General features: G+C 38.7%; 3 protein-coding genes across 3 annotated transcripts in view; all 3 read right to left on the reverse strand.

Moving 5' to 3' along the window:
* Nucleotides 1-5495: 5495 nt before the first annotated feature.
* LOC127360717 (L-amino-acid oxidase) lies at nt 5496-11055 on the reverse strand. Its single transcript, XM_051395196.1, has 8 exons — nt 10943-11055; nt 10439-10487; nt 9146-9369; nt 8861-8973; nt 8220-8421; nt 7744-7812; nt 7470-7606; nt 5496-6751 (listed from the first exon to the last, which is right to left on the reverse strand). Exons 2-8 carry the CDS (start codon nt 10467-10469, stop codon nt 5950-5952), a joined length of 1578 nt encoding a protein of 525 aa, XP_051251156.1. The 5' UTR covers nt 10470-10487; nt 10943-11055; the 3' UTR covers nt 5496-5949.
* A 1921-nt stretch (nt 11056-12976) lies between these two features.
* On the reverse strand, nt 12977-18066 carry LOC127360716 (L-amino-acid oxidase). The gene is made up of 9 exons (XM_051395195.1): nt 17944-18066; nt 17554-17589; nt 17073-17139; nt 15967-16190; nt 15654-15766; nt 15280-15481; nt 14897-14965; nt 14433-14569; nt 12977-13999 (listed from the first exon to the last, which is right to left on the reverse strand). Exons 1-9 carry the CDS (start codon nt 17992-17994, stop codon nt 13192-13194), a joined length of 1707 nt encoding a protein of 568 aa, XP_051251155.1. The 5' UTR covers nt 17995-18066; the 3' UTR covers nt 12977-13191.
* Nucleotides 18067-20096: 2030 nt separating this feature from the next.
* Nucleotides 20097-27289, reverse strand: part of LOC127360688 (sialoadhesin-like) — a 48835-nt gene continuing 41642 nt past the window's right edge. Inside the window, exons 8-10 of the mRNA XM_051395143.1 lie at nt 23696-23849; nt 20597-20712; nt 20097-20108 (exon numbers count right to left, since the gene is read on the reverse strand). Coding sequence (XP_051251103.1) covers nt 20097-20108; nt 20597-20712; nt 23696-23849 — 282 coding nt within the window. The remainder of the gene's footprint in view (nt 20109-20596; nt 20713-23695; nt 23850-27289) is intronic.

Here is a 27289-nt window from a genome sequence, read left to right on the forward strand (position 1 = left end):
CAGTACTATAATTCAAGTAAAAATTAGACTCAACAACTTGTATTGTAGTAATATTTGACCAGGAGTATGTATAATTTGAATTAAGTAATGGCGCTTTAAACCACCTCTGCTTATTTGACTAACACAGTAAGGCTCAAACACACCTGACGGAACACACTGCTGTCACTATTTCATTTGAATAAACACCTGTCTTTGTTAGCAGATCATTTGAATCCCATCAAACAAGAGGGACAAAATAAATGAGTGTATGGGTATGGGGTCATTTTCACACCACGAGTGAGGTCAATATAAAAGATCAAAATTATGAATTGTAAATCTAATTCAATAACCAATCTGACTGATGTTAACACTAAATCCCCAAATCCAATCAGTCATTCAAATACCCTCGAGTGACACTCATTAGCAGCCGACCGTGCAATCTGACCTTCTGATGGAAAAATGATGCAAATGCCAAATCCATCTTTAGTTTGACAACATGCAAAAAACCCCACAGTCCTGCAGATATCAATGCAGAAAGCAGTGAGTTTGGACGTGCAGGAGACTGATCAGAAACCTGACCAGGTGGGTGTCTTTTAATTACACAATGGTTTGTAGTTACTATTTAAACGTGTACTTTCCCATGAATGTTTTCCAAAATTGTGTCCACATTTATGAAAACGCGACCTCTTTGCATTTTAACTGGTTATCGACTTGACAAATGAGACCACCGCGATTAAAACTCTGTATACTCGACCAACTGCAGTCCATCCAGGGTTTTTTTTCTTGAATTAACTTTACTCATATGTTGGTTTTTTGAAGGTCAATACAGGAGTTTTTGATTTACCGTAACTGTAGTGTAATAAGGGAACATTTATTTTATTTTGTTATTACATAGCATGACACCTTTCTGCTATTACACAACATAAATGTCTCTGTACCATTTTCCATGAACATTTTCTTGTTTTAAAGAGAAACTCAGCACATTGTTTCTTTTCTGTCCACAGCGTATACGTTCCTTAGCTTCCAGACTGGTACTTCTACACACAGGAGACATGCTGAGAGCCATCTACAATGGGTAATACACTGACTATGAATAAGCACCTCAATCCCCCCCACTTCAAAAACCTCAAACTATCACCTTAACTTCCAATTTCCCATGAACATTTTCTTGTTTTAAAGAGAAACAGATATTTTTGTTGTACACTTTCATTCGGGACATTTAAGCTGTCAGGTTGTTGAACTTCTGTTGTCAGATAGTGTTATTATGGTTATGCTTTGCAGACTTTCATGTCTGCTTATATCTGCTTCTACTATGGCCAAAAACCATAAATACAGACTTCTGAATCACGTGGTGTTTTAGTTTTGAATCACTTTAATCATATTTGAAATGAAAGTGCCTGGTAAACATGTTGCCTCAGTTCATTTATTTATGATCCACTTTTCTCCATTTTCTCTATAAAAGGAGTACCACACAAACCAGTAACTCCTCCCTCGATATTTTGTACCACTGTACCGACTCCAGCACCGGACTTTTCATCTCCATTTCTTTCCTTCCTCCTCCTCCCTCTTTCCGCCTTTGTCCTCTACCTGGGCTACCAGCGATGGCGGCAGCAGCGCTCCTTTGCAACAACGAGCCACTCCGACGTCTTCACCTACCACATGGTTGCTGTGGAGCTGATATATGTTTTCGGGAGTGCAGTCTACCTCTGTGGCTACTACACTGGTCTGACAGAGGTGCTAATGTTTGGGATTTATACGTCTTCCTGTGTTTTCCCTGGACAGTTGTCCTTTCACGTCCTGACCTGTGTGGAGCGATACCTGGCTGTTGTTCACCCCGTCACCTACATGGGGCTGAGACAGTCAGGTGGGGTCAAGATCAGAAATATCAGCACTGTATGTGTTTGGCTGCTGTGCTTCGGAAACATTTGCGTGATAGCGCTGAGCATGCCTGCACCTCCCAACAACCTAAATATCTGCTTATTGATCTTCTCTTTAATTGCTATTTCTTTCTGCAGCCTTCGTGTTCTCTGTGTTCTGATTCGTCCGGGGCCAGGGGATGTGGGCGGGAACAGGGAGAGGGTTGATCAATCAAAGCAGAGGGCTTTCCACACTATTACTGCCATAATGGGAGCGCTGTGGGTGTGGTTTGCGGCGTTCCTTATTTGTAATGCTCTGGGAAATTTCAAACTGCTGGGTCATGTTGATGGCTGTGTGGCACTGATATCTGCTCTCTGGTTTAGTCTGCCCAGCAATTTGGTCTTACCTCTGCTGTTTCTACACAGAGCAGGAAAACTGCTCTGCTGCCATTAGAGACCCCCACTGCACAGGATTTGAGGAGTTTTAAAATAGAGAACATTAAGAACTTTAAATTAGAACTTAATTACAGTAAGCTGTAAATGATTGACTTGTGAACACAATTTAGTGATGTTTGCTCTTGAAATAATAAGTTGTTTGTTTTAGTTAGGAAAACATAGAATTTCTTTACTATATAATATATAGAGTAATAATTCTGTAAGTACAAACTTCATATATAAGCAAATGTAAAATGATGTATTAACTCTGGCACTCTTGAAATAAATTATTGAAAAAAAAGCAAACAATTTGCATTTGAAGTGAACAGATGACCTGTGCTCTGACCTCCTGCTGGAAGATTAATGTAAAAGGAACATTTGCCTGCCTCCATCTACAGTATTAAGTGACACAAAATCCATCAGTAGTTTGGCAGCATGCAAAACAGCCACATGACATTAATACCCTAACACACAGAGGCGTTGATATGATTATGACAGACGCTGGTGAATAGCACTCGGTGAGTCTGGAACGAGCAGGAGAACAAACGCTGCTCAATAGGTGGGTGTACTTTAATTACATAACTGTTTTCAGGTAATATTTTTAAATGCCTGCTTTTCCATGGAGATTAGACACTGTGTCCACTTATTGTTAAACTGTTTTTTTGTTTTTTAATAGATTTTTTTATTACAAAGTTAAACTTTTATAGAAGCCCATGTCAGAAAGAGGAAAAAAGGTAATGACAAGTTATTAACAATGAATTTCGAAATACACTTCATGTGCCAAATTTACTTAACTTTGAGTCCAAATTATCTGATGCTAAATGAAAAATCTGACTTAGCGTCTCATAATTCTGATTTACTGTGTCCAAAATGAGACAGTTGTGAGATACAAAGCACCATAAACAAGGATTTTTTCCCTGTTGTTTTAAAGTCCCTTTCCTGGCATCGATTGAACCTGTACAGACTCAAATTGTTGACCACAAAGTACACATTTAGACGTTTTTATGCAGGAACAAAATGCTTTGATGTGGCTTGTATAACTCCATACCTTGTCAGCACAGACCCAGGAATATGCAAAGAGGCCCCCGCCTGTGGTCTGCTGGTGACACACACTTCTACATAAAAACAATAACAATATTACAGGAAATACATCTGCTGCTACTACAGACAAAAACTCTAAATACAGATGTAAGGATATCTAAAAAAATAATGTGTTCTATTTTTGGAATGAAGGTGAAACATTGTTTTCTCATTTGATTTATTTTTGTTCCTCTTTTCTCCCTTTTCACCAAAAAAGAAATACCACACAGAGCGATATGCCAGTCAACTCCTCTTCCTCCGCCCTTGATTTGTTTTCCCCCTGCTCCAACTCCAGAGGTGTACTTTTCTTCTCCTTTTCCTTCACTGCGACCAGGACCTTCCTCCTCCTCCCTCTCTCCACCCTCGTCCTCTACCTGGGCCACCAGCGATGGCGGCAGCAACACTCCTTTGCAACAACGAGTCACTCTGACGTCTTCACCTACCATGTGGCTGCCATGGAGCTTACATATGCTTTGGGGAGCATGACATACATTTGTGGCTACTACACTGGTCTCTCAGAGGCGGTTACAGTGGGGTCATATATGTCTACTGTTGTTTACCCTGGACAGATTCTCTTTCACATCCTGACCTGTGTGGAGCGATACCTGGCTGTTGTTCACCCCGTCACCTACATGGGGCTGAGACAGTCAGGTGGGGTCAAGATCAGAAATATCAGCACTGTATGTGTTTGGCTGCTGTGCTTCGGATACAATTGCGTGATAGCACTGAGTGTGCCTGCGGCTACTGCTACCTTAAATGTCTGCTTATTGATCTTCTCTTTAATTGCTATTTCTTTCTGCAGCCTTCGTGTTCTCTGTGTTCTGATTCGTCCGGGGCCAGGGGATGTGGGCGGGAACAGGGAGAGGGTTGATCAATCAAAGCAGAGGGCTTTCCACACTATTACTGTCATAATGGGAGCGCTGTGGGTGTGGTTTGCAGCGTTCCTTATTTGTAATGCTCTGGAAAACTCCAAACTGCGGAGTCACGTTGACGGCTGTATGGCGCTGATATCTGCTCTCTGGTTTAGTCTGCCCAGCAATTTGGTCTTACCTCTGCTGTTTCTACACAGAGCAGGAAAAATGCTCTGCTGGCATTAAAGCAATGAGTAAAGACCCACAGGATCTGACAATTAAATTAGTTGTATCTTGTATGTTTCAGCATACGAGAACTTTAGACAACAAATTCGAGATAAAGATTTGATTATATATCATTGGATAAAATAAAGGAAATACAGCAATATATCATTTGAATACACAGCAGTACCACCTGCAGAGTGTTATGATTCAAACTTACTGGGTTTCATACAAATGTCTTTTCTCAAATTATTGACTTGTGCACTCAATTCAGTTATGCTCTTTATTATTATTATTAAGGGTGCATGATTTAGTAGTTCACACAGTGAGTGTAAAGACTCATGCTCACAAATTACAACATACATTTGCTTTAGTATACACATGTATCCACAATGTAATAAAATCTTAATTAAACCATTTAGATCAATTGTCTACATTAGAGCTGCATTTCATGTCAGAAAGGCTGCTTTTAAAAAGTGACTTCACAGAACCTGTAACAAAAGCCTACTGAGAGGACAAGGATAAGAGCCACTCATGTCTATGCATGAATTAAGTAACTGATGAGCATGAACGAAATATTTGTGCGTAAAAATTCACCAATTTGAGATTTTAAGATATGACATTCAGAGTAGTATAAATCAGAATTTCTCAGAGTACAAACTAATATGGAAGCCCAAATTAACTTATTCAATAGCACAAATTCAGAACTTGTATTAACAAATTTGACACTTGCTTGCTATTTTTTGCTCGGTATTTACTATATGTGAATGTTTATTGTTATTATGGACTGCCTATTGCCATATTCAATAACTTAAAATAAAAGATTTGTAAATGGGAGCCATTTGTTGTGGTTTTGTTTTGTGAAAATTTAGTTTACTGGTAGATAGTGTTTTTGCAATGTTTGTATCACAACTGATATAACTGTGAAAAAGTTATGTTTCTATTAAGTGAAATTAAAATTTGGACATATGCAACAGTTACAAATATGTGTGGCTAAACTCATCATTTATGACAGGGAAAGGGTTGTAAAGCATTTCTATCAAAGGAGGTGTAATAACTTATAAAGGTCAGGTTTGACAATACCAAAGCTTTATTTTCAAAGATCAGAGAATGCAGGAGAGCCTCTTTATTTTTGACAGCAGAAGCAAGCATTTTGTGCATATTCTCTTTGGGCAGCTCAAACTTTTTCTTGTCTTCAGTTGAAAAATGTTCAGAGCAGAGAGAAAAGTCAGTAGTTGTTTGTCATTGAGCACCTTTTTGATCACACAGACAGAAATGAATAAGATATAAACATGAAGATTGGAGGAACACTAGTGATGCACATCCTACTGAGGTTAGACAGTTATTTCTAAAGCAGCTGCGTAATGAATGACATCGAACTATGCTGTTGTCTATCAACATCAAGCCATCATTCACTGCCAAAAGTCCATCCAGTTTAGACCTGGCTGGTGAAAAATGCAAATCAACGACTTTCACTCTTTTGCCAGGCAATGCAACCACCTAGGTAAAGTGCTGGATTTAAGACCCTAGAGCTCGTCTTGGTGTTGAATTCTATTTAACTCTTTGTGCGCAGCTTCGTTAATGTTTGTAGCAGCCCTGATTGCAGATTTCATAGATGTCTCTATCCAAGCGTGAGGAAAGGCTGTGTGTTCACCGGCAAAGTGTATCCTGCCTTCTCTTTTGAAGAGCTCCTTAGCATACTCTAAATGTTGATAGGGCGTGAAGAGAACAAAGGCCCCCAAGCTGTAAGGATCGAGGCTCCACCTCTTTACCAGCACCCCTGTGTAGTAAGACCTGACCTTTTCTCCGTGGATCTGCACCAAGTCTCTCAGAACCAGCTCTGCCAGCTCTTCGTCACTTGCACCATTGAAGAGGAGGGAGTCATCAGCCCAGGTGTAGGAAGCCAGTAGGACCCCAATGGTTTGATTTTTGGGGAAACTGTGGCTGGGGTAGTAGATGAATCGAGATGGCCCATCTGTGATGCTCTTTCCTCCATGGATGCCGTCACTCTCCCAGAACTTCTTGCTGAAGGTGAGGATGATTTTAGTGGAACTTTCATAGTGGACTGCCCTCAGGGCCTCCATCTTTCTCATGGAGAGAGGTGGATGGAAGTCAATGAACAGAGCTGCCTTGGCTGTGGTTGTTACCAAGACGACGTCAGCTAAAAGATTCTGTAAAGAGGACTGTTTGCCTGTCTGATATGATACAGTCACACCCCTATGTGATTGGCTGATACCTTTGACCTTAGAGTTGAGGAGGATGGGGACATCCAGGACAGTGAGGAAAGCTGTGGTCAAGAGATCTGTCCCACCAGTCACTTCATCGTACCTTCAAAACAAAACCACATTTTAGTTTTATTGAACTGAGCTCAAATGTCACAAAATGACTGCCTGGTTTGTACTTTATGTATTATGCAATGTCATTCAGCAGATCTGACCCATGGTCATTTATATTCATTTAAACAGCTAAGCTACAGATTGACCTGCCTGTCTCTGTCTAGCCCATAAAGTACAGTATATCTGAAATTCAATTAATTTTTATTGCACTTCAAGTCTGCAATGGCCAAACTCTATATATGCAACCACTTCAACAAGCTTAACTGGGAAGGAACTTTCCTTCTTCACATTAGACTGAAATGGTCCCCATTCTACTCTAAGTTTGTCTACAAATTTGAAAGAGGTCACAGCCTGTGCCTCTTCCATGTTATTTTAGCCTCCTCTCTGACTAGACTAGATCAGTCGATAAGGTTGAACAATAAGCACCCAACATATCGTAGACAAGATATAGTCTTGGAAGACCAAGATTAAGAACAATCTAACAGACAGACTGACAGTCTCCTTTATGCGTTGTGTGGGACTCTCGGTGTCATTCAGCCTGACTTAGGATAGAGTAGATATGCTTAGAGTTTATTTTGAACCAATACCCAATTGGATCTTCACACATATGTAGCTTTGAATAAGAATGCTGTATTTGGTCAGACGTGATGAATCACATCTTTCTTTTCTTATGATTCTTGTCAAAACAACTACAGTCTGTTAAATCTTACGTGGTGCTGTCGCTAACGTCGCTCTGGAGATAAAGCAACTCAGTCAGCGCCAGGTGCATGAGACTCTGTTCATTGAGTAAGTCGCCAATCATCCTCACCGCTTCTGGACTCAAACCACCTTCTGCTTTCAGATACTCCTGTGAAAGCACAAACAGATGTTTTATAAATTTGGTGTTCAAGCTCATTCAACCTTAATTTTAAGCGCACATCACATAGTCTTGTGAGTCAGACTTGCTCATTTTGTAGAATTCCATGAAATCACATCATGATTTACCTTCAAAGAATAGTGGTCATATTTCTGTAGAGCAGCTTTGCAGCCATGTGCCTCCACTTCATCTTTCACCTGCAGAAAAGATTATTTCATCCAGTGTTATTCACAGCGGTTTCTCTTCACACACTCAATCACACACCACCTAAACCTAACACTGTTTTATTTAACTAAAATAAATGTGTTTCATATATATAAGTCTAGATTACTTAAACTGTTTCGATTATTATATTATTATATTTCAAAGTGTTTTTAGAATAAATATTTCAAATGCTGCTGAAATAACAGCTGATTGGCTGTTGAAACAGGTGTCATGCCGTACGTTCTAAAACCAGCCACTGGGGATTCAAGATCCGCTTGAGTCAAGCTTCTAAAACTGGTCTGAACTGGGCTTTTAGGCCCCTGAAATTCTACAAGGAATGAAAAGTTGCAGCAATTGTAAAAGACAAACAGCTGATACAATTGACTTTTCTTTTGCATACCTTCTGTAAAGCTTGCTGTAGAAGCTGGTCGGGTGACTTCCCCCTCTCGCTTTTCGGCAGTTTATACTTCAGGATGTCAGGGTTTGTTTTCACTGCATACGTCTTCTTTCGCAGCCCATGTACCAGGTAAAAGGTGTTTATGTCTTCCATGATGAATGGATTCAGTTTGACCCCCAGCTTATTAGCAAACCAGCGGACAATGCTGTGTAACAATGAGGTGATAAGCTTGTGATTCAAATATCCCTGAAGTCTGGAAAATGTGAGCCAAGAGTGAGTTTTTAACTGGTTATAAAACAGTCTCAACTGAACACTGATGCCTCTATGACAACTACATACACCAGATACTCAGCAAGTAACATAAATAAGACATAAAAGATTGGAATACTGTTCGTGCTGTTACTTTCTATACATCACTTAATCATATTTAACCATTGCAAACGAGCTAATCGCTGTGGCATTTTCACGCAGTGCACCTGTCAAAGGCTGTTGGGTTTATGTTGATGATGCTTGAATTTCTCTAAGTTGTTAGGCATTGCTCCTCATGCTTACTATTTAACAAGGAGTTTTGAGTAGCTGAAAGGGTAAAACACAACATTCATTTGAGGAAAAAACGACCTAATTTAAGAAACATTTTCACTCACTAGTGAAAACTTGGGATCCTCATGGCTCCCATCTCAGCATACCAGCCCTCCTCCTCATTCCTGTAGGTGTGCACCCGTCCTCCAACACGACCACTAGCCTCTAATATGGTTACCTTGTTAAAACAGATAAAGTACTTAGTCATAGGAGTCTTAGTCCTGATTTTTGATTTAGCATAATCACACACCAATAACATTAAGTAGTGAAAATAAAATGTAATTTGCTCTTTGCTATATATATATATTGTTGACAAGCTTCCTCATTCAGTGTCAGTCTGTTGCATGCACCTTGTGTCCTGCATCTTGCAGTAACTTGGCAGCCGTCAGTCCAGCTGCACCAGCTCCGACAATAACAACGTGATGAGATTTATTTATTTGCGGGAGGCCCTTCTCCAATGTCTTCAGCAGCTCACTGTAGTCTTTGTCCTCCAGACAATCAGCCAGGTGTTCCTTCATGCTGACAGCAGCAGTGTTGCTGTCGTACAGTGTGAGCAGCAGCACACTGACAGCAACTGGAAACACACAGAGAGAAAAACACACAACTTACTCCAACAGCAAACTAACCTGTGAACCATATGGGTAATTCTCATTGGTAACTGTTTGGAAAAGGGCAGGGCACTTCTAAAAACCCTGCACGTGATTGGATGAACCATCTGTCTATCACCATCTATTACAGGTGAACTTCACCCAGTCAGATAAATGAACCATCTAAACATAGACAAACAAAAAATGCTTGTATATGCTATGGAATTTGTTAAAAAAAATTCTCAAAAGATAAAGGAAACTTTAACTTTTTGTGGTTTAGGGTAAACTAGGAATAATGGGAAATAATTAACTGAAAGTGTACAGATTGAACACTTTTTCGGTTTTCTCTATAAGAAGTACCAAATTATTTTTTTCACTTTCACATTATACTTAACCATTTCATCATCTTTATTTATTTATTTTTTGGGTTTATTTTGCTGTAATTTACATTAAACTTGGCTTTCTCACAAAACACATTAAAGCTTTTGCCACATGATGATTTAAAATGAGCCAAAGTAATTGAGTGGCCTGTGAACATTTAGTCTATCTGGGGCTTTGTACATTGAAAATGATATGTAAATGGTAAGCTGCCAATTTGATGTACAGCTCTGACTGGATCTCTCTATGCTATCATAAAACGGGAAATAGCGGTGTGGATGATTTGAAATCAGAGAGTCCAGAAACTTTGGAAAAAAGAATTCAGTTCCGAAAATTACCCGCAGACAAAAGCAATGGCTTTACTTTGGCAAATCCCACTTATAATTACTTCCCTCTCTGCATTGTATCATGTAATGATGAAAGTAAAACTGCACCCATGAAAACCTTGTGCTCAAAAGCAGAACTACTGTACAGGGCTTATTTCCTGACTCAAAACTGTAGACAAGAAAAAAGATCAAGGAACAGATGACAGATGTCTCCGGGTGGTCTGATATCTGATTGACTGAAGACTTTTAATGGTGGTTCTTGACTTAGGAATGACTTTGGAATTATAAAGTATCTCATGTCTTTGTTGGTTTATCTAATAACAAAAAGCACAATATTGCTTAAAATACTCACAGAATTTCCACTTAACGGCATGTGAATCCATCTCAGTTTGGAAGCTTTTCTGCGGTGAGGATGAGGAAAAGAAACATATAGGAGACAAAATATGTTAATACTTGAACTGAGAGAAGTTTCATCTTTGACTGTTATAGTATGCTACCTTATATTAGGGTTTTCATGAATTTAGCATATGATATGCATGGCAGAAAACATTTACAATAAGAAAAATGCAACAAGAAAAACACAGAAAAAGATAGTAAAAATTAAAACTGAGTCAAATTTAAATTCATTTCATTATAGATCCAATTTCTACTATTGCAGTTTATATTTTAAGTAAATTTTCTTTTTACATTAGTTATTAATTTGTCTTTTTTTATAGCTATTTTATATTCGGTTTCATCTTATCTTGTATAGGCGATGTAATGTTCTGCAAATTAATTCCTAATATAAGATTTGCAAGAAAACAATAACAGATAATCTTTTTACATGCATATACAAGATGAAATGACAGATTCTTACCTCTTGAGGAGCTGATCTGATGTTACAGTGACCTTTTGTGAAATCTTAGCTTTCTTATATACCGCACTTCGCCTCGATGCTCACTTGACTGGCCTGACCTCAAAGGCCATGACTTCCAGTATGTTTGGTTTTCAGTTTCATCATTTACCAACCCTTGCAATCAGGTGATCCGGAATAACCTCAGGTCTCATGATCAGAAAAAAAACACAATTACTCAACCTGAACAAGGAGTCTGGGCGTTATCTGATGGGAACTCTGCCAAAAATGCAACTGCAGTGAGGAAATTCAACAAGAATTTTACGAGTCATTCATCTTAATCAGGTCTGCCATTATTGCCATATTCAGTGTGTGTCACATGGAGACTGTATCTTAAGCGAGTTTAGCTTGAAAGGAAGTAAAAAAAAAAAATCCTTAAATTATCAGCTCTACTACAGTGCATTTTGGTTCATACTTCTTTGGCTCATTCATTTTGACCTGCATTTATCATCACTTGTGAGGATTATGGGTTCCTTTTGTGAATGTGTAAACCTGTTTTATGGTGATTTCCTTTTTATTATATGACATAGAAAATGAAAATCCCCCCCAAAAATTTGCTCATCCCATTTTGACCAAGAAAAAAAATAAAAACATAAAATTTTGGTATTTTAAAAACATAATTGAATACACTGACCAAGCAAAACCGATGTATAGCAATACTGGATTTATAGGTAATTTTTGAATCAATTTATGGACACAATCTTCATAGGTATGGGGTGATCTTGACTACTGTCTTGGTTTTAAGCATTCACTAAAGGAACCCATAGTCCTCCTAAGTGTTAATCGAGAATTTGTCATGTGTCATGTGTTGTATGAACACCAAAATGCACTGTGGTAGAGCTGAGAAGTAGTTTTCTTACTTCCTTACAAGCTAACCAAGCTAAGTGGCACACACTGAAAACGTGACGGTGGGAATGGCAAACGTGGTTAGCAAACTAAATCTAAGATGAATGACTTGTTGCATTTCCTCATTGGGTTATTTCTCTATGACTTATTTTGATATCTGTTACAGCTATTAAATTATATGAATATATTACTGCAATTTCCTTTGAATGGCCCGACAATGGGAGTCACATATACTCATCAGAATCTGATGAAAGAATGGAGATGTGCAAAACATATTAAAGCATATATTCAATAGCACCAACATATGGTTGGTTATTAAGTCCTACAAATTCCAAACCTTCGAAAAATCGAAATAAATCACCTGTATGTCCTACAAAGCTAAAATGTTTTTCAGCACATCCACTGAACTGTGACAAGTTTGCCTTACTACAAAGTATGGTCAATTCAAAAGTCACTCTATATTTTTCAAAATATGCAAAATCAAGTCACATATATCTCCACACACATTTCTTCTTTGGATACTAGATATCACGTTTTGAACGGCATTCAGATTGTCCACAATGACTATAAATGTCTGTGTAATTATAACTGTATGATTTTTTTTTTCTATTTCGCAAAATGTGTGTGAATTTCTTCAGAACAATATATATATACCCCACCATGAAGCATTATGTTTTGGCTAATAACTCATGAACAGTTAGGAATAGAACAAACATTTTTGTACAGTGGGTTCCTTGGATAATGCCAATTTTACTGATATAGGCCTCACCCATCTGTGCCTTAAAACATTATGGACAACATTTAGATGAAGCTGAAGAAGACTTATAGGTTTGTGTTCGGGTATCACTATTCGTTTGTCTGTAATTGGCTACCAAAGTTTTGGCTGGATGCACTTAACAGGCCATAACTCTTAAATGCTTTTCATACAATTATCCTGGCAATAGCTCCTCCTTGTAGCCATTAATAAAAACCCCAACAGATTTCTTGAATGCAGTATTCAGTTATCAGTTATCAATCTTGGGTGGTATCATCAGATGGGAACACTTTTTACTGGAGCTCTTTGAGAAGCTGCAGCGGTAGTGGTGGTTGTGGTGGCAGCAGATGCAGTAATCACATGCATTTTTTTCAGGAAATGAAAATATTCTAATTCAGTCTGTTTGAAACATTTATTTTTCTTTGTGTATACATAAGTCATTTTAAAACAATCACTTTATATTGTACATAGAGGTTTTATTGATTTATGTTTGATTAAAATGGTATTTCAACATAAACAATTTCTGTGACATTAGCTGGATATATTTCACACTTGCTACTCTTTTTTTATTAATACCATAATACATGGTTGCTTGTAATCAATTCTCCAGACCCTACAGCTCATCTCTCACCGGACATTTAGCTAACTCTGAATTCAAGAGCACCGCTTCGTTAATGTTTGTAGCAGCCCTGATTGCAGATTTCATAGATGTCTCAATCCAAGCGTGAGGAAAGGCTGTGTGTTCACCAGCAAAGTGTATCCTGCCTTCACTTCTGAAGAGCTCCTTAGCATACTCTAAATGTTGATAGGGCGTGAAGAGAGCGAAGGCACCCAAGCTGTAAGGATCTGCGCTCCACCTCTTTACCAGCACCCCTGTGCAGTAAGGCCTAACATCCCTCTGATGGATCTTTGCCAAATCTCTCAGAGCCAGCTCTTTCAGTTCTTCATCGCTCGCACCATTGAAGAGGAGGGAGTCGTCAGACCAGGTGTAGGAAGCCAGGAGGACGCCGATGGTCTTATTTGCTGGGAAACTGTGGCTGGGGTAGTAGATGAATCGAGAGGACCTGTCTGTGATGCTCTTTCCTCCATGGATGCCGTCACTCTCCCAGAACTTCTTGCTGAAGGTGAGGATGATTTTAGTGGAGCTGTCATAGTGGACTGCCCTCAGGGCCTCCATCTTTCTGATGGAGAGAGGTGGATCAAAGTCTATGAAAAGGGCTGCTTTGGCTGTGGTTGTTACCAGGACGACATCGGCGAGAAGGTCAGTAAGATCAGACTGTTGCCCTGTCTGGTACGATACAACTACACCTTTATCTGACTGGCTGATGCGCTTGACCTTGGAATTGAGGAGAATAGGGACATCAAGGACAGTAAGAAAAGCTTTCGGGAGAAGGTCTGAACCACCGATCACTTCGTCATACCTAAAATACGAAAAGACAAGGACATCCACTCATTGCGTGTATTTTTGCAGAGACTGGTGTAAATTTGCAGTATGTCCATATGCTCTTGATTTGTGTCTGGAAGCCAACTCCTATCATACCAACAATCTAAGACAAGCTAAAGTTATCTTTATCAACCACAGTATTGCCTTCTGGTGAACCCTCTGCACACTATCTTCTTAGCAACTTGCTAGTGACTTTGGAGCTTTTAGCATTTGAAGAGTTGGTTATTTCTGCTAAGCAGTGAGTGAACCCAAAGCAGAACTAAGGCTCAATATTGGACATACATCCCCATTAGGTGGCCAGAAACAAAACTCTGTTTTTGCTGGCTCGGGGATTTATCATTTTTAACTAGTGTGCAATAAAATATGATTCCCATGTTAAATATTTGACAATATCGAATGTAGGGACTCACTTAACAGTGTCATTGATGTCAGTCTGGTCATAGATCATCTCACTGAGGGCTGTGTACATAAGGCTCTGCTCATTAAGCAGGTCTCCAATCATTCTTATTGCTTCTGAACTCAGGCCTCCTTCTTCCTTCAGATACTCCTGTTAAACAAATAAAATACCATGCTGTCATAGTGGCTCAGAAAGAAGACAAAACAAAATTGCTTGATAAAATATTTTCCACTGGTCAGGTTTTTAAATCTCAAGAATCATACTAGAGACCTATTGATGTTTTAATTCATAGCAAAATCTCAAAATTGCTGGGGAAAATAAGGCCAATATATTGGCATTTTACTTTTCTGTCTTCTCCTATCTTACAGTTTTTTAGTTTCTATATTCTTTTTTAACTCACTGATTATGTTCACTTTTAGAGGCCACATTATGCGACTCACCATAGTGACACATTAAAATCTAATTAAAATGTTTTACCTTCACAGAATAATGGTCATATTTTCTCAGCGCAGCCCTGCAACCATGAGCTTCTACTTCATCTTTGACCTAAAAAAAGAAAAAGAAAATGTCACTTCCATGGATGAAGTTAATTGAATCGCCCATTGATCTAATGCTGTTATCACAAGTATTCACAAAATGATATGTATGCTGAACCATGAATGTGTAACTCAAATGTATGGCAGTTTGCATAACAACCATACATACATCCTTCCAAATTTTCAGAAGTTTAAATGTATCCTATCTAACTGGTTCCTCTATAGCTTAAAACACAGAATTGGGCCATGTATGGTACCATGTAAGAATGTATGAACTTAACTGTGTTAACTCCATCCCGCATTTATTTTCAATCTCTAACGTACCTTCTGTAAAGCTCGCTGTAGCAGCTCGTCGGCTGTTTTTCCTTTCTCACTTCTCCGCACTTTGTACTTCAACACGTCAGGGTTTGATTGCACTGTGTATGTTCTCTTCCGTACCCCATTGACCAGGTAAAAGGTGTTCAGGTCCTCCATGCGGAATTCATGCAGTTTGACCCCTAGCTTTTTAGCAAACCAACCGACGATACTGTTGACAGGAAGTGAGGGTGGCAGTGTTAGCTTGTAACTGCAAAGTCTCTCTACTTATTCTTGTAAGCAAGTTAATTAATTCAAACTGTTATTCTAGTCTGAGAGGGGGGAGTGTTGCATGCATTTGTTATATATGTGAATGCTAAATTTAAAAATGTACATAAACTCACTAGTGAAATCTTGGGATCCTCATGGCTCCCAGCTCAGCATACCAGCCCTCTTTTTCATTCCTGTAGGTCTCCACCCGTCCTCCAATACGATCACTAGCCTCTAATATGGTTACCTTGTTACCAAAACACATAAATAAATACAATACATTCTGCTACTGCTACTATTCTAACCATTCTTAGCCTGAACTTGGGTCCTACCCAGACCCTACTTCCCAGCAGGTTCATGCTTAATAATCAGAAAAATGTCTTTTTTTCATGCAGTGTTTTTTTTTAATATAACATGTATAGAACCTAAGCCTGTTGCCTTGTGTACCTTGTGTCCTGCGTCTTGCAGTAACTTGGCAGCTGTCAGTCCAGCCATGCCAGCTCCGACAATAACAACATGATGAGAGGTATTGATGTGTGGGTGGCCGTTCTGCACAGTCTGCAGCAGCTCATGGTAGTCTTTGTCCTCCAGACAATCAGCCAGATGTTCCTTCATAGTGATAGCAGGGGCATAGCTGGGGTAAAGTGTGAGCAGCAGCACACTGACAGCAACTGGAAACACACATGGAGAGAAAAGCATACTGCAGCAGGGAACTTTTATCTAAATGTTTTTAATCTTAATATTTGGTTCAGCAAGCTTGTTCTTTTTCCTGAAGCACAGTTGACAAAGTGGAGAAGTTCTACTGAGTTTTATAGATCCAAATTCTAGTTGTGCATTTAGACATGCTTTGCTGTACTTAACAGTCAGTAAGGTAACTCTCCTGAATTTCCCCAGACATTATTTCAAATATTTTCCTGTAAAGGCAAGCAAAAATTGACCTCTCCTCACTTCATCAGACAGTGATGAAAGCCAAACTGTACCAGTATAAATCTAAAAAAGCAGAACTAAAACTTTCTTCAGTGACTCTAAATTGCTGAGTGGGAATAAATCATGGAACTTATAAGGGGAAATGTGTACTTTCAGCACGCACTCTGACAGCATTCAGCTTCATTCATACAAACACACAAAGTCAAAGTGGGGGTCAATGGCTGACTCAAGGCGGTTTTAGGGAAATGATGAAAGAAAAGATCACCAGCTGTGCGGTGGAGACCAATGAACAGAAAGTCAGGATTCATTTATGGTGAAGCAGCTTTGTCTTTAACATTTACCACATCTTGTCCGCTGGAAGGGAACCCTGCAGGGTCCTTTTTCATGTTTTATCTACCATAGAGGCATTAGGAACTTTCTGTCAAACATTGGGCAACACCCCCTTGAATCATAATAACTACTAAAATTAGTGTCCCGCTCTTGGCTTGTGCAGCCCCCGTTGTGAATCAATAATTGAAAATTACCATAAAAGAGTTAACCTGATCACAAATTAAAGGATTACAAATAGAGTTATAATTATAATAAGAGTTATTAATCAAATATTCATCTTGCTAGAGAATACTCACATAATTTAAATTTTGCCTCATGCAGATCCATCTCAGTTATTAAGAGTCTTCTTTCCCTCTTTGCTGACTTGAAGGGGACAAAGAGGAAGAGAAAATACAGCAGACAACATGTTTCAATCCTGGAAAGTACTCACTTTGTCAGACAAGACAGTCGCACATAACTCATATTACATAGATGTAAAGCAATTTGCTAATAACATTATTCTATCACATACAGAATGCATTCAACAATAAAAAACCTGATATTAGGAACTCTAGGAAAAATTACAAACATCCTGTAAATTCCTTAAATACATATTTGATATTGTCCAAATATTTTACAGTTTCAAATCTATAGCATTAAAAAAAAACATTTTTAAAATATAACCTTTTTTGCTAAAACATTCATAGTGACATTTTATTGAAAGTCTAATATCAATAAATTACATTATAATATCAATAAATAATACAAATTATATCAAATGAAATGGCAGCTTCTTACCCTTTGAGGAGCCTCAGTGTCTGCTGTTAGAGTAACCTGAAGTGAGATCGTGACCTCTTATATACTTTCATTTTGTCATCTGGCATGACTTCCTGTCCTTTTTATTTTTTTATCATGTGTTGATCAAGTATTTATTACTCACCAACACAATCAGGTGATCTAGAACACCCAGTCAGATCTTATGAGCAAAAAAGGCCTTTTACAACAAGCATATAATACTCATACACAACATATCACACCTAAAAGCAAGTTATCTCCCCTCATGGGAACCTTGCCAAAAATGGACTAAAACACATCAACATTGTAATAAACTAAATTTAGCATTTTTTTTTCTTTTTGAGACGGAATCAGTGGGACAAATATGTCTCCTGAATAAACTATCTGTCATACCCTCCACTTCTGCCTGGCCTGCAGCCTTTGTCTTTGTCTCTCTCCCTGCATGTGTTGTTCGTGATTGGCTGCGTGGAGACGGAGTCGGAGCGAAGCCTCACCGGTTGGATCCAGTATTGATCCAGTGCTTGATCTAATAGATATTTTACAAAAGACCTCAAGAAATGAGTGTTTTCCAATCCTATGTTACTATCTTAGTCTAATCAATAATAATGAGAAGATATGACGATTTTTTTTATTTCAATAATTTAAATATTAGACATTCTGATCCACACTCAATTTTCTTGTTTGGCAACTGCTAATAAAATTCAAGAAGAAGAAGATCCACCTTGCTAACAAGAGTTGTACGGTGCAGAGGAAGATGGAGACGGATGAGTGTGAAAGAAGAAGCAGCAGGAAGAAATCAGGGAGGGAATGTGAATAAAGAAACAAAATTCAAGTTGCAGTGATGATAGTTCCTCCCCTCTCTCTGCTTAGCCAATCACATTCACTTTTCCCATAAACCCATTGTCAGCACGTCTACGGCTTGGATAGGCATGAAACATAAATCACCGTTAATGAATTTGATCAACTGCATCATGAAATATCTGACTCTATGATTAAAAGTTGAAGCTATTACATTTCAGCATGAAAAATCAAATCCTTGAGCTCAGAATTTGGTGACGTGCGCTGCTAAAGGCTCGTGGATTACGGTGTTGACGAAACTGGAAATATATCATCTGCAGTCTCAAACATTCAACTTTTACATTTTGGGTTAATTTAACAACTAACTGTTTGAACATACTTAAACACAACACAAAAGTGGTTCTGATGCCTAAACCCAACCAAACAGCAACAGTTTCATGATGGTAACAACATTATTGTTTATTATTGTTTGCATGACATCAAAGGTCACCTGACTTTGTCCTTTCTTGCATGTCCAAATACACTAGCATATTCAGGGAGAAAACACTCCAGGGAGAGTGTAATTTTGTAAAAGCGGACTATTGGAGCATTGGACATCGTTTTTTTTCTGAATCTGGTGGACTACTGGGTTTCGAAACAATTGGCTAATAATGGCGTTTTTCAGGACAACATGTAGGCCTAGTCTCCCAGAGGGCAAGGGTCATTATTATAGGTATAGTATTTAGGCCTATCTGCCATACCAAAATGAGGGACAAAACAAAGAAACAATATTGAAATCATCAATTATAAACATAGTACATTATCATTTAAAGAGAAGTTTGAAGAAAAAAAAAAAAGAGAATAGAGAATGAGACAAACACCTGGGGAACCCTGCAGGTAGACCAAGCCTCTTGATCAACAAATTTCATGAAGACATGCCAATGAATTTCACTGTGTCGCTTTCTGGTTTAACGGCCAAAAAGTGAAAGTAAAAACCTTTTTCTTTGTCATTTGTATACAGTTTATTTCGATTGCCCAACTTTTAAACCCTTCAGCCTGGTCAAAATGACAAGATAATTACAAAATAACAAAGAATACATTTGGAGGTGTGGAACATGACCTTTATAAACTGTAAAAGCAGTTACCTTTAGACTTTTATGAGACAGAACTCTATTATGTTCACATCATTATTATGTTACTGACCACAAACGCAGTGTATCTGCTTCAGATAAAAGTGATGCAACAGCATGAAGTTAGCAGCTGACCACAGTGAGTGTATTAAAAGCTGCTGGTGGTCTGTTCTTGTGAACTGCATTCTCACCCTATGCTGATGATAACTCTCACACATGAACGGACATAGCAGAAGGAACAAGTTGGTTTAACTGTTAGACTATAATAAGAAGATACTACTAAAAGACACAGATGTTTAACTGAAGGTTGCGTGACCACTTATAACCATGTCTGTACAGCTCAGTTTCACTGTGATTATAAATGAACATACACATTTACACACATGTAATGTACAAAGAAATGACACCACTCACCTAAAGGAGATTTTTTCTTTCACATTATTTGTATAAAAATGACCAGAATACAGTGTGGGTCTGAAAGAGTGTCCTTTCCCCTCATATAGTTTGTTCACTTACAATAACAATACTTAATGTAACTGGGTCACTTCCTTGTCTTCACTCGTATCTTGGTGTTGCTAATTTAGGTACAGTGAGTGAAACTGTGAGCGCGTCTCTCAAAACTCCTCCTCCTGCGAGCTGTCACTTCGCAACCTGTAAGACAGACAGGAGGGACAGAACAAATACAAATGACATAAAATGTAGACAAATTTCAAGGTGGTGAAGAAATGTATGTTACATGCCGATTGTCAGCCAAGGTGCATTATTTAATACAATTAAACCCAAATTCCTATATAGTGTATAATGTATCGTACCAATCTGCAATCATACAACTGTCCTGAGTTGTCTAACCATGTGAACGCTTGACAAAGCTTTAACTACAGCAATCTTTCCACCTTATACTGTCCATCCCGTATGACGTGAATGCAGCATAGAAGGTAGGTATTGTTCTCAGTCTTACCGGTTGGATTGTAGAATAGAAGGCTTCCTCTGTTAAAGGTGGGTTGGAACCTGTTGAGGGACCATGTCTCGCTGTGACGCTGGATGCTCCTGGTTTGACTTTGAAAATATATATGAAGTTATGTCAGTATGTTGCCCAAAAAATTCACTTACTAGAACACTTATTTCACTTCCTTTATTACTAAGTCAGTGGTGTGCACTCTTATGGCTTTTTGATCACAATAACTCTCACCTGGTTGTTGAGTTTCATCCAGGTCTAAGGTGTAGTAAACAGGTCCTGACAACGATTCATCCTCATCTGACAGAGAGAGACAGTGTTAGAGTGTTTTTTTTCCCTTGAATGCTTTTAACTGCAAGTTTGACATGTTGGGAGATCAATACCACGTATACTACATCGGTCTGTTAAATAGGGCCCTGGAGCCAGGAGGAGATTAACTTAACTCCCCTTAAATTAAAGAGTCAGTGTGTTCTTTTAAAGTTTAAGAAATAAAGAATGACACAGGAACTTTAAATTGAATGCATGTCTCAAGTTCCAGCTCTTCTGTGCAGCATAAAGCCAACTCGTGACCTCCGCTCTACTAACACCCTGAGGGGCCCTTTAGACCTGCTTTCTCTGTGGTTTTCTGCTGTGGTTGGAGTCCAGGAAGCTCAAATTATTACAAGCAGCTTCACATGTGACAAAGACGGAAATGTCTGCAGGGTGCACTAACTTTTCTACTGCTGTTGTTAACATTCATGTGCATAGTGTTGATACATGTATTATGCAGTTGTTTTACACAATTAAATCTATAAACAATGTAGATGTGTTACTCTAAATGCTTTTGAGTAACATGTTTGATGTGGTTTCATGTACTTGACAAGAGTAAGTAAAAACTGCCAAGTGAAGTACCTTTCTTCTTCTTTTTTCTTACGACAGCATACGTCGGTGTGTCTGCATCAGCTGCACTGGCCTCCACAGTAGAGACTGAAAAGCACACCGGCATGCACGGACAGAATATGAGTATTTCATTTAATGCTACGCCAAGCTAAGGAAATTCATGTTGTCTGTCGGCTCATTTGTTGTTTGTTTTAATACGTATCATCGGAAAGGTCTTCCTGTTTCACACCACAAAGAACTCAATAATCCCTAACATGATGATTACAACTGGAAGCTCCAGAGGTCACTGACGTGATTTTATACTTAATTTCATGTTGGTCCAATTTAATTTCCTCCTTCTGTGAAGCACCTTGGGGCCCGGGGATTGTAACAGTGCTCTCTAAATAAAACTCCTAATTAAGGAAGGCAGGCTAATTATCTTACCCTCCTACAGCATTACACTGATACCTGGTTTGTGTTCTCACCTGTTTGATCCTCAGCTGAGTCTGATCCATGTATAATTGTGGACAGGTAGCCCAATACTGCAGTACAGGAAATAACTGCTGCAATAGAAAACCAGGGACAGAAGATAAAGATATTTTAGTCCTGATACGGCAAATACATAGCAACTTCCTGTTGTAAACTGTTTGTTATGTTTGGTCAGGGTACAAATAACCTACTGTTCTCAAAATCAGAAAAAAAGATTATTATGTCCTAAAATACTGTGGCATAAGAAAGGGTTTGATCTTATAAGATCCATAACTGTGGGGTTTTTGACCTCTAGTAGTGCTACGGAGCGTTTTTTCTCTGAGTAAATCCCCATTTTGCTCGCCAAAATGTCCTGTTGGGTTACCAGTAACAACCCCCACACTGCACCTCTCCCTTTAGTGTACCAAACCAAATGCCAAACAGTAGCAGGAGAGTAAAATAACCCCCTTTACCAATGAAAATACAGTTCTCTGGTTGGGATCTGTGTCATACCCTCAACACTAAGAACAATAACGATAATGATGTGAGCGTCCACACTGATGAACGATTAGTTGTTGTCTTTTGAAGATAAACTTAATTCATACTTAGTTTTGAAAAAAAAGAGGACATCATTAAGGACTTCAGAGACCCCATCAGTGCTTAAGACTGACAGTATGTCTCTTGTAAAATTGACGTTTTTTTGTTACTTGGAGCCTAAAATACGTTATATAAGCATTTATTAAGTTGTATACCACAACATTGTTTATCAAATCACTCTGGAATTTAACCCAATGATGATCCAAAGATTTTTAAAAAGATATATTTATAGTTACTGTTATAGTTACCAGTGATGGTGTGGGCGGCCCTTCAGGCACAACACTGATTATTGTTGGTTTTAGCTCCCAAATCTTATTAGTTTTCAATTTACATATAGTAGAATAAAAACACTTAATGATGCAAATTAAAGCGACTAGCACTTTTCTGCAGAAATAAATGTGACATGTTTAAAGGAGCAGAACTGGGTTGTTAAAAGGAGTAATCCATGACCCAACTGGGATATAAAAGAGCACCAACTACAGACACTACATCAACACCTAGGAAGAGTGCTACACAGTAATAGCTATGAGTTCTAGAAACAAAGTTAGTGAAATGTATCTGTACCTCTGTGCCAATGACGGTGAAGGTGAAGTAGTCCCACCACCAGCAGCAGAACCAGCAGTAGAACAGTAACAACGACCCATGGGGTGGAACTGGAGGATGTAGGAGTGGAGGATGTAGGGGGTTTGGGCTTTTAGAATCAGAGTAGGTAGTCTTCAGTAACTTAGAATGTGCTGTAATTTCATGAGACATTAGATGGTTCAACGTTTGTTTTGATATTGGTTTGAAAAGATTCAAAAGTGAAAATAAGAAGAGAATGATGCAGTGTTACAAAACTTCATGTATGAACTTCTAAAATACCTTGAGCATTCAAAGCATTGGTTTCAGAAACTAATATCAGCCATTGAAGCTTTGCAGAATGTCCACAGTCTGACAATAGTTTAACAGGATTATTAACGAACAGATTCAACGACTTTGCTTCAGCTCTGTGGAGCTACAGCAGTCATTTCTATCACAAGTATGTATACAATTATCATTTTATTATATATAGAAATTAATTAATAATTATAACATTGTGTGTCTTTACTCTGCTGATTCTCCAGCTCCGAGTAAGATCTCTGAGCTGAGAATCAGCAGAGAGTTAATTTGATGTACTTGAACTGTACACCTGTAGTATCTAGGAACATAGTATTGGATTGGGACCTGGTATTGGCAGGAATTTAATGTTACAGGACTCAGATCAGTGGCACAAAAGTTATGGGGACATCCCTAGTATGAGCTGTTAATCTGCTGAGCATCAAACAATCAGACTTAAAACAAAATAGAATTTAAATGTGCTGAAATCCTTGCAGTAACTCACCTCTGACAGCCAACCAGCTCTCTGCTGATTCTCCAGCTCCAGAGATCTTACACTTGTAGAGTCCTTCATCAGACCTGGAAACACTGTGGATGATCATCTCTCCTGTAGAGCTGCTGCCCATGAGGAGGCCATCTTTATAGAAACCAGCTGTGAGGTTGGAGGAAGTCGTCTTGTTTCTGCAGCTCAGAGTCACAGTTTTTCCCTCCATCACAGGAAGGGCAGGACTCTCCAGGATCACAGAACCAGCTGAAGAACATGTGTTTGATAATTACTTCATGTAATAAGTTAATAACAAAATCTTGTGATCTTAATACAAACGTACCAGTGACAGTGATGTTGATGCTGTTGCTTCTCTTCCTCTCTCCATCCTCACACCAGTACTCTCCACTGTCATCTGGATAAACATTTATAATAGTACAAGATGACCCTGTTGATGTCACCTTACTATTAGATTTACACGAGGGAACTTCCCCTTTGGACTGACGTACAAATTTCCATCCAGTTGAGCCACTGAACCCCTCACAATGGAAAGTTAGAGGCTCATATTCAAAGAACTGCAGTTTGTTTGGGTCGACACGAAGAGACACTGAATCTGAAAGAAAGACAAATAAAGACATTTGTTCTCAGATCACTGGAATATAATTCTAAAATAATACAACCTAACTAAAACAAATGAATATCTATGTACATATGAAAGTATAAAGGCTATTGCTGTTCCATTACTACAAACTTTAATTTCTTGCTTGACGAGGGTCAGTTCACTAAAATCACAACAAAATATATTTTCCTACTTCTTTCTTTTCTTTAATACTCTAACATACAAACACTTCCCGCCCAAATAATGTAAAATAGGATGAACTCTAACTGGTCCTTACCAGCTTCCTGATGAAGTGCACCCAGCAGGAATAACACATTCATCACTGGAGAGACAAAAGAAAAGAGACAATGTTCATATCTTCTAAATGCTTCATCCATTCCTAGAACAGCTACTATTAAAGGTTAGCAGGTTGTCTGTTAAAATACACTTCAGCTGAAAGCCTTTAAAGGTTTTTAAACAGCCTTATGAACTTCAACCACCTCGTCATTTAGTTTTTATCAAACAGAGTCCGTACTCACTCAGTCTGATGCAGAGAGCTGTGACCTCCATGTCGTCTTACTGCTGACTGTCTGAACATCAGACTGAGGTTGAATGAAGATGAAGAAGAGTCTCTTCCTGTGTAAACGGTTTCTGCTGTTGATGCAACACTAATTCTGTACTTGACACTGAAAACCTTTTCTCACAGACAGACAGACAGAGGTGCTGTGGTGGTAGAAATAGCCTCAGTGGTTAAGTTCAATATCAGAGGGTGGAGCCAAACAACAGGACAGACTTAAACAGAAGAAGAACCTGTGGTCAAAATGTGAAAAAAGATACAAATATAAACTGAAATATGCTCACTTCAGCACGCTAATATGCTCACAGTGATGCTACAATGCTTACTGTGTACGCCATCTTACTCACACATGATCATTAGCACTCAACCCAAAGCAGCCTACAGCTGTCATTAGTTATAATAAAAGAATATGTCAACCTCATGGTGATACTAGAGGGAAATTAAGAGTGTTTATGAAGTCATTAAGATTCATTGTGTGTGAATGATGAGTGTATGTTCACAGTTTTGTTACAATCCATCTAGTGGTTGTTGAGATATATTGAGAAGAGGAAACTTTGACCTGCTGGTGGAGCTAGAGGGAAAGTCAGAGATTCACCAAAGTCATTATGAGTCACTGTCTTCAGTCTGGACCAAAGTCATCCACCAACATTGTTTATACTTTATTTTTATTTTACAGTCAGAAAATACAAGCAGAAAGTGAGACTTGATGCCCTGAGATTAATGCACATTATTGCGTGACACATTTCACACGTGTGTCCCCACACAGCCAGAGAGTGTGTGCATACAGAGGTGTAGAGATGCTGCTGTCACTCTGCAGACGCTTCGTCTGAGTTATGGTCAAAGTGTAGACAGTCGTGAGAAAAAAAAAAAGCTGCAGTTTGCTGACTGTCTTCATTGGACTGGTGAGAATCTTCACTTCTTGGTACAGTCGCAGCACGTGGCACATCTGCTTCTGCACCCTGAGAAACATCCATGAATCAATGAATCAATAATAATATGTCTTAGAGCAGCAGGAGATTCAATTAACATCATTCTATCAAACATACTGCGTTCACAAATGTATATTCCTTTTGTAAATTCTGTCATTACTGATGCAAACAGTCAATATGACCATGTGCAAGCACAATATGCACTAACTATTAATGGGACATGACATCAAATACATACATATAAAACAACATGGACAATGAAACATGCAATGGTGAATGAGGAGGATGTTGAGCTTCCAGATGAAGCATGATGGGATGATAACTGCTTCACTATCTTCTCGTTTTGTCGTTCACCCCGCTGTATTCTTTATGATGCAGGTACATGGACATGAGTTATAGTTGTTTACCTCCGAGTTTCCCACAGTGAAGAAGTCCCAGCAGCATCAGCAGCATAACCATCAGCACAATGGGGACAATGGTTCTGAAGATGAAGAGCATTTGATCTGAGGAAGGATGATCTGAGGGAGGATGATCTGAGGGGGATCACTGTCTGTGTGAAGGGCTGCAGAGACAACAGAAAGTATATAATGTGATGTCATGAGACACAGTGGTGACCCTGTGTGTTAGATTTTATATTTTGTTCTTCTTAAAATTAGAATAAAATCAAATAAATAGTTATTGTTTTCCTGCTGATTGCTAGATACACTTTATACTTCTTCATTGTCTACAAAGCGTGTTATGCAGTCAATGCGCTAAATGCAGTATGAGAGTGGTTATATGTCTTTGTTTTATTTCAGCTAAGTGTGGAAGTCTCTTTCTTTTTGCTGTCATATATGCTGTGTGGTGTTTTACAGCAGGCGGGCCCAGCCCCTGCTCAGTGGAGAGACAGACAGTTGTGGAGAGACAGACAGAAACCATACTGACCACTGCAAGTGCATAAAAATCCCTGTGAACATGTACAGACGATGAACATAAACACTCAGTGGAATAAGGTTCATTTGGTAACTCAGGTAAAGTCTGCACCAAAGCACCAAACACTGCAGCACACTTGTAAAGGGACACAGTGACAAGGCCAAACAGTATTACAGAGAGGGATTGTTAATTTATACTTTATTTTGTAAAATAATAAATAAAACTATTTCAGAACAGCTTGGATGCATTTTTTCTTGATGAACTGCAGAGCTGTTCAGTTGTCCTGTGAACAGGATTGATTTTAATAACTTGAATGTACTTAAACTGTACACCTGTATTATCTAGGAACATAGTATTGGATTGGGACCTGGCATTGGCAGGAATTTAATGTTACAGGACTCAGATCAGTGGCACAAAAACTTGATGGGACATCCCTAGTATGAGCTGTTAATCTGCTGAGCATCAAACAATCAGACTTAAAACAAAATAGAATTTAAATGTGTTGAAATCCTTCAGTAACTCACTTCTGACAGCCAACCAGCTCTCTGCTGATTCTCCAGCTCCAGAGATCTTACACTTGTAGAGTCCTTCATCAGACT

Source organism: Dicentrarchus labrax, unplaced genomic scaffold, assembly GCF_905237075.1.
Source record: "Dicentrarchus labrax unplaced genomic scaffold, dlabrax2021, whole genome shotgun sequence".
NCBI lineage: Eukaryota > Metazoa > Chordata > Actinopteri > Moronidae > Dicentrarchus > Dicentrarchus labrax.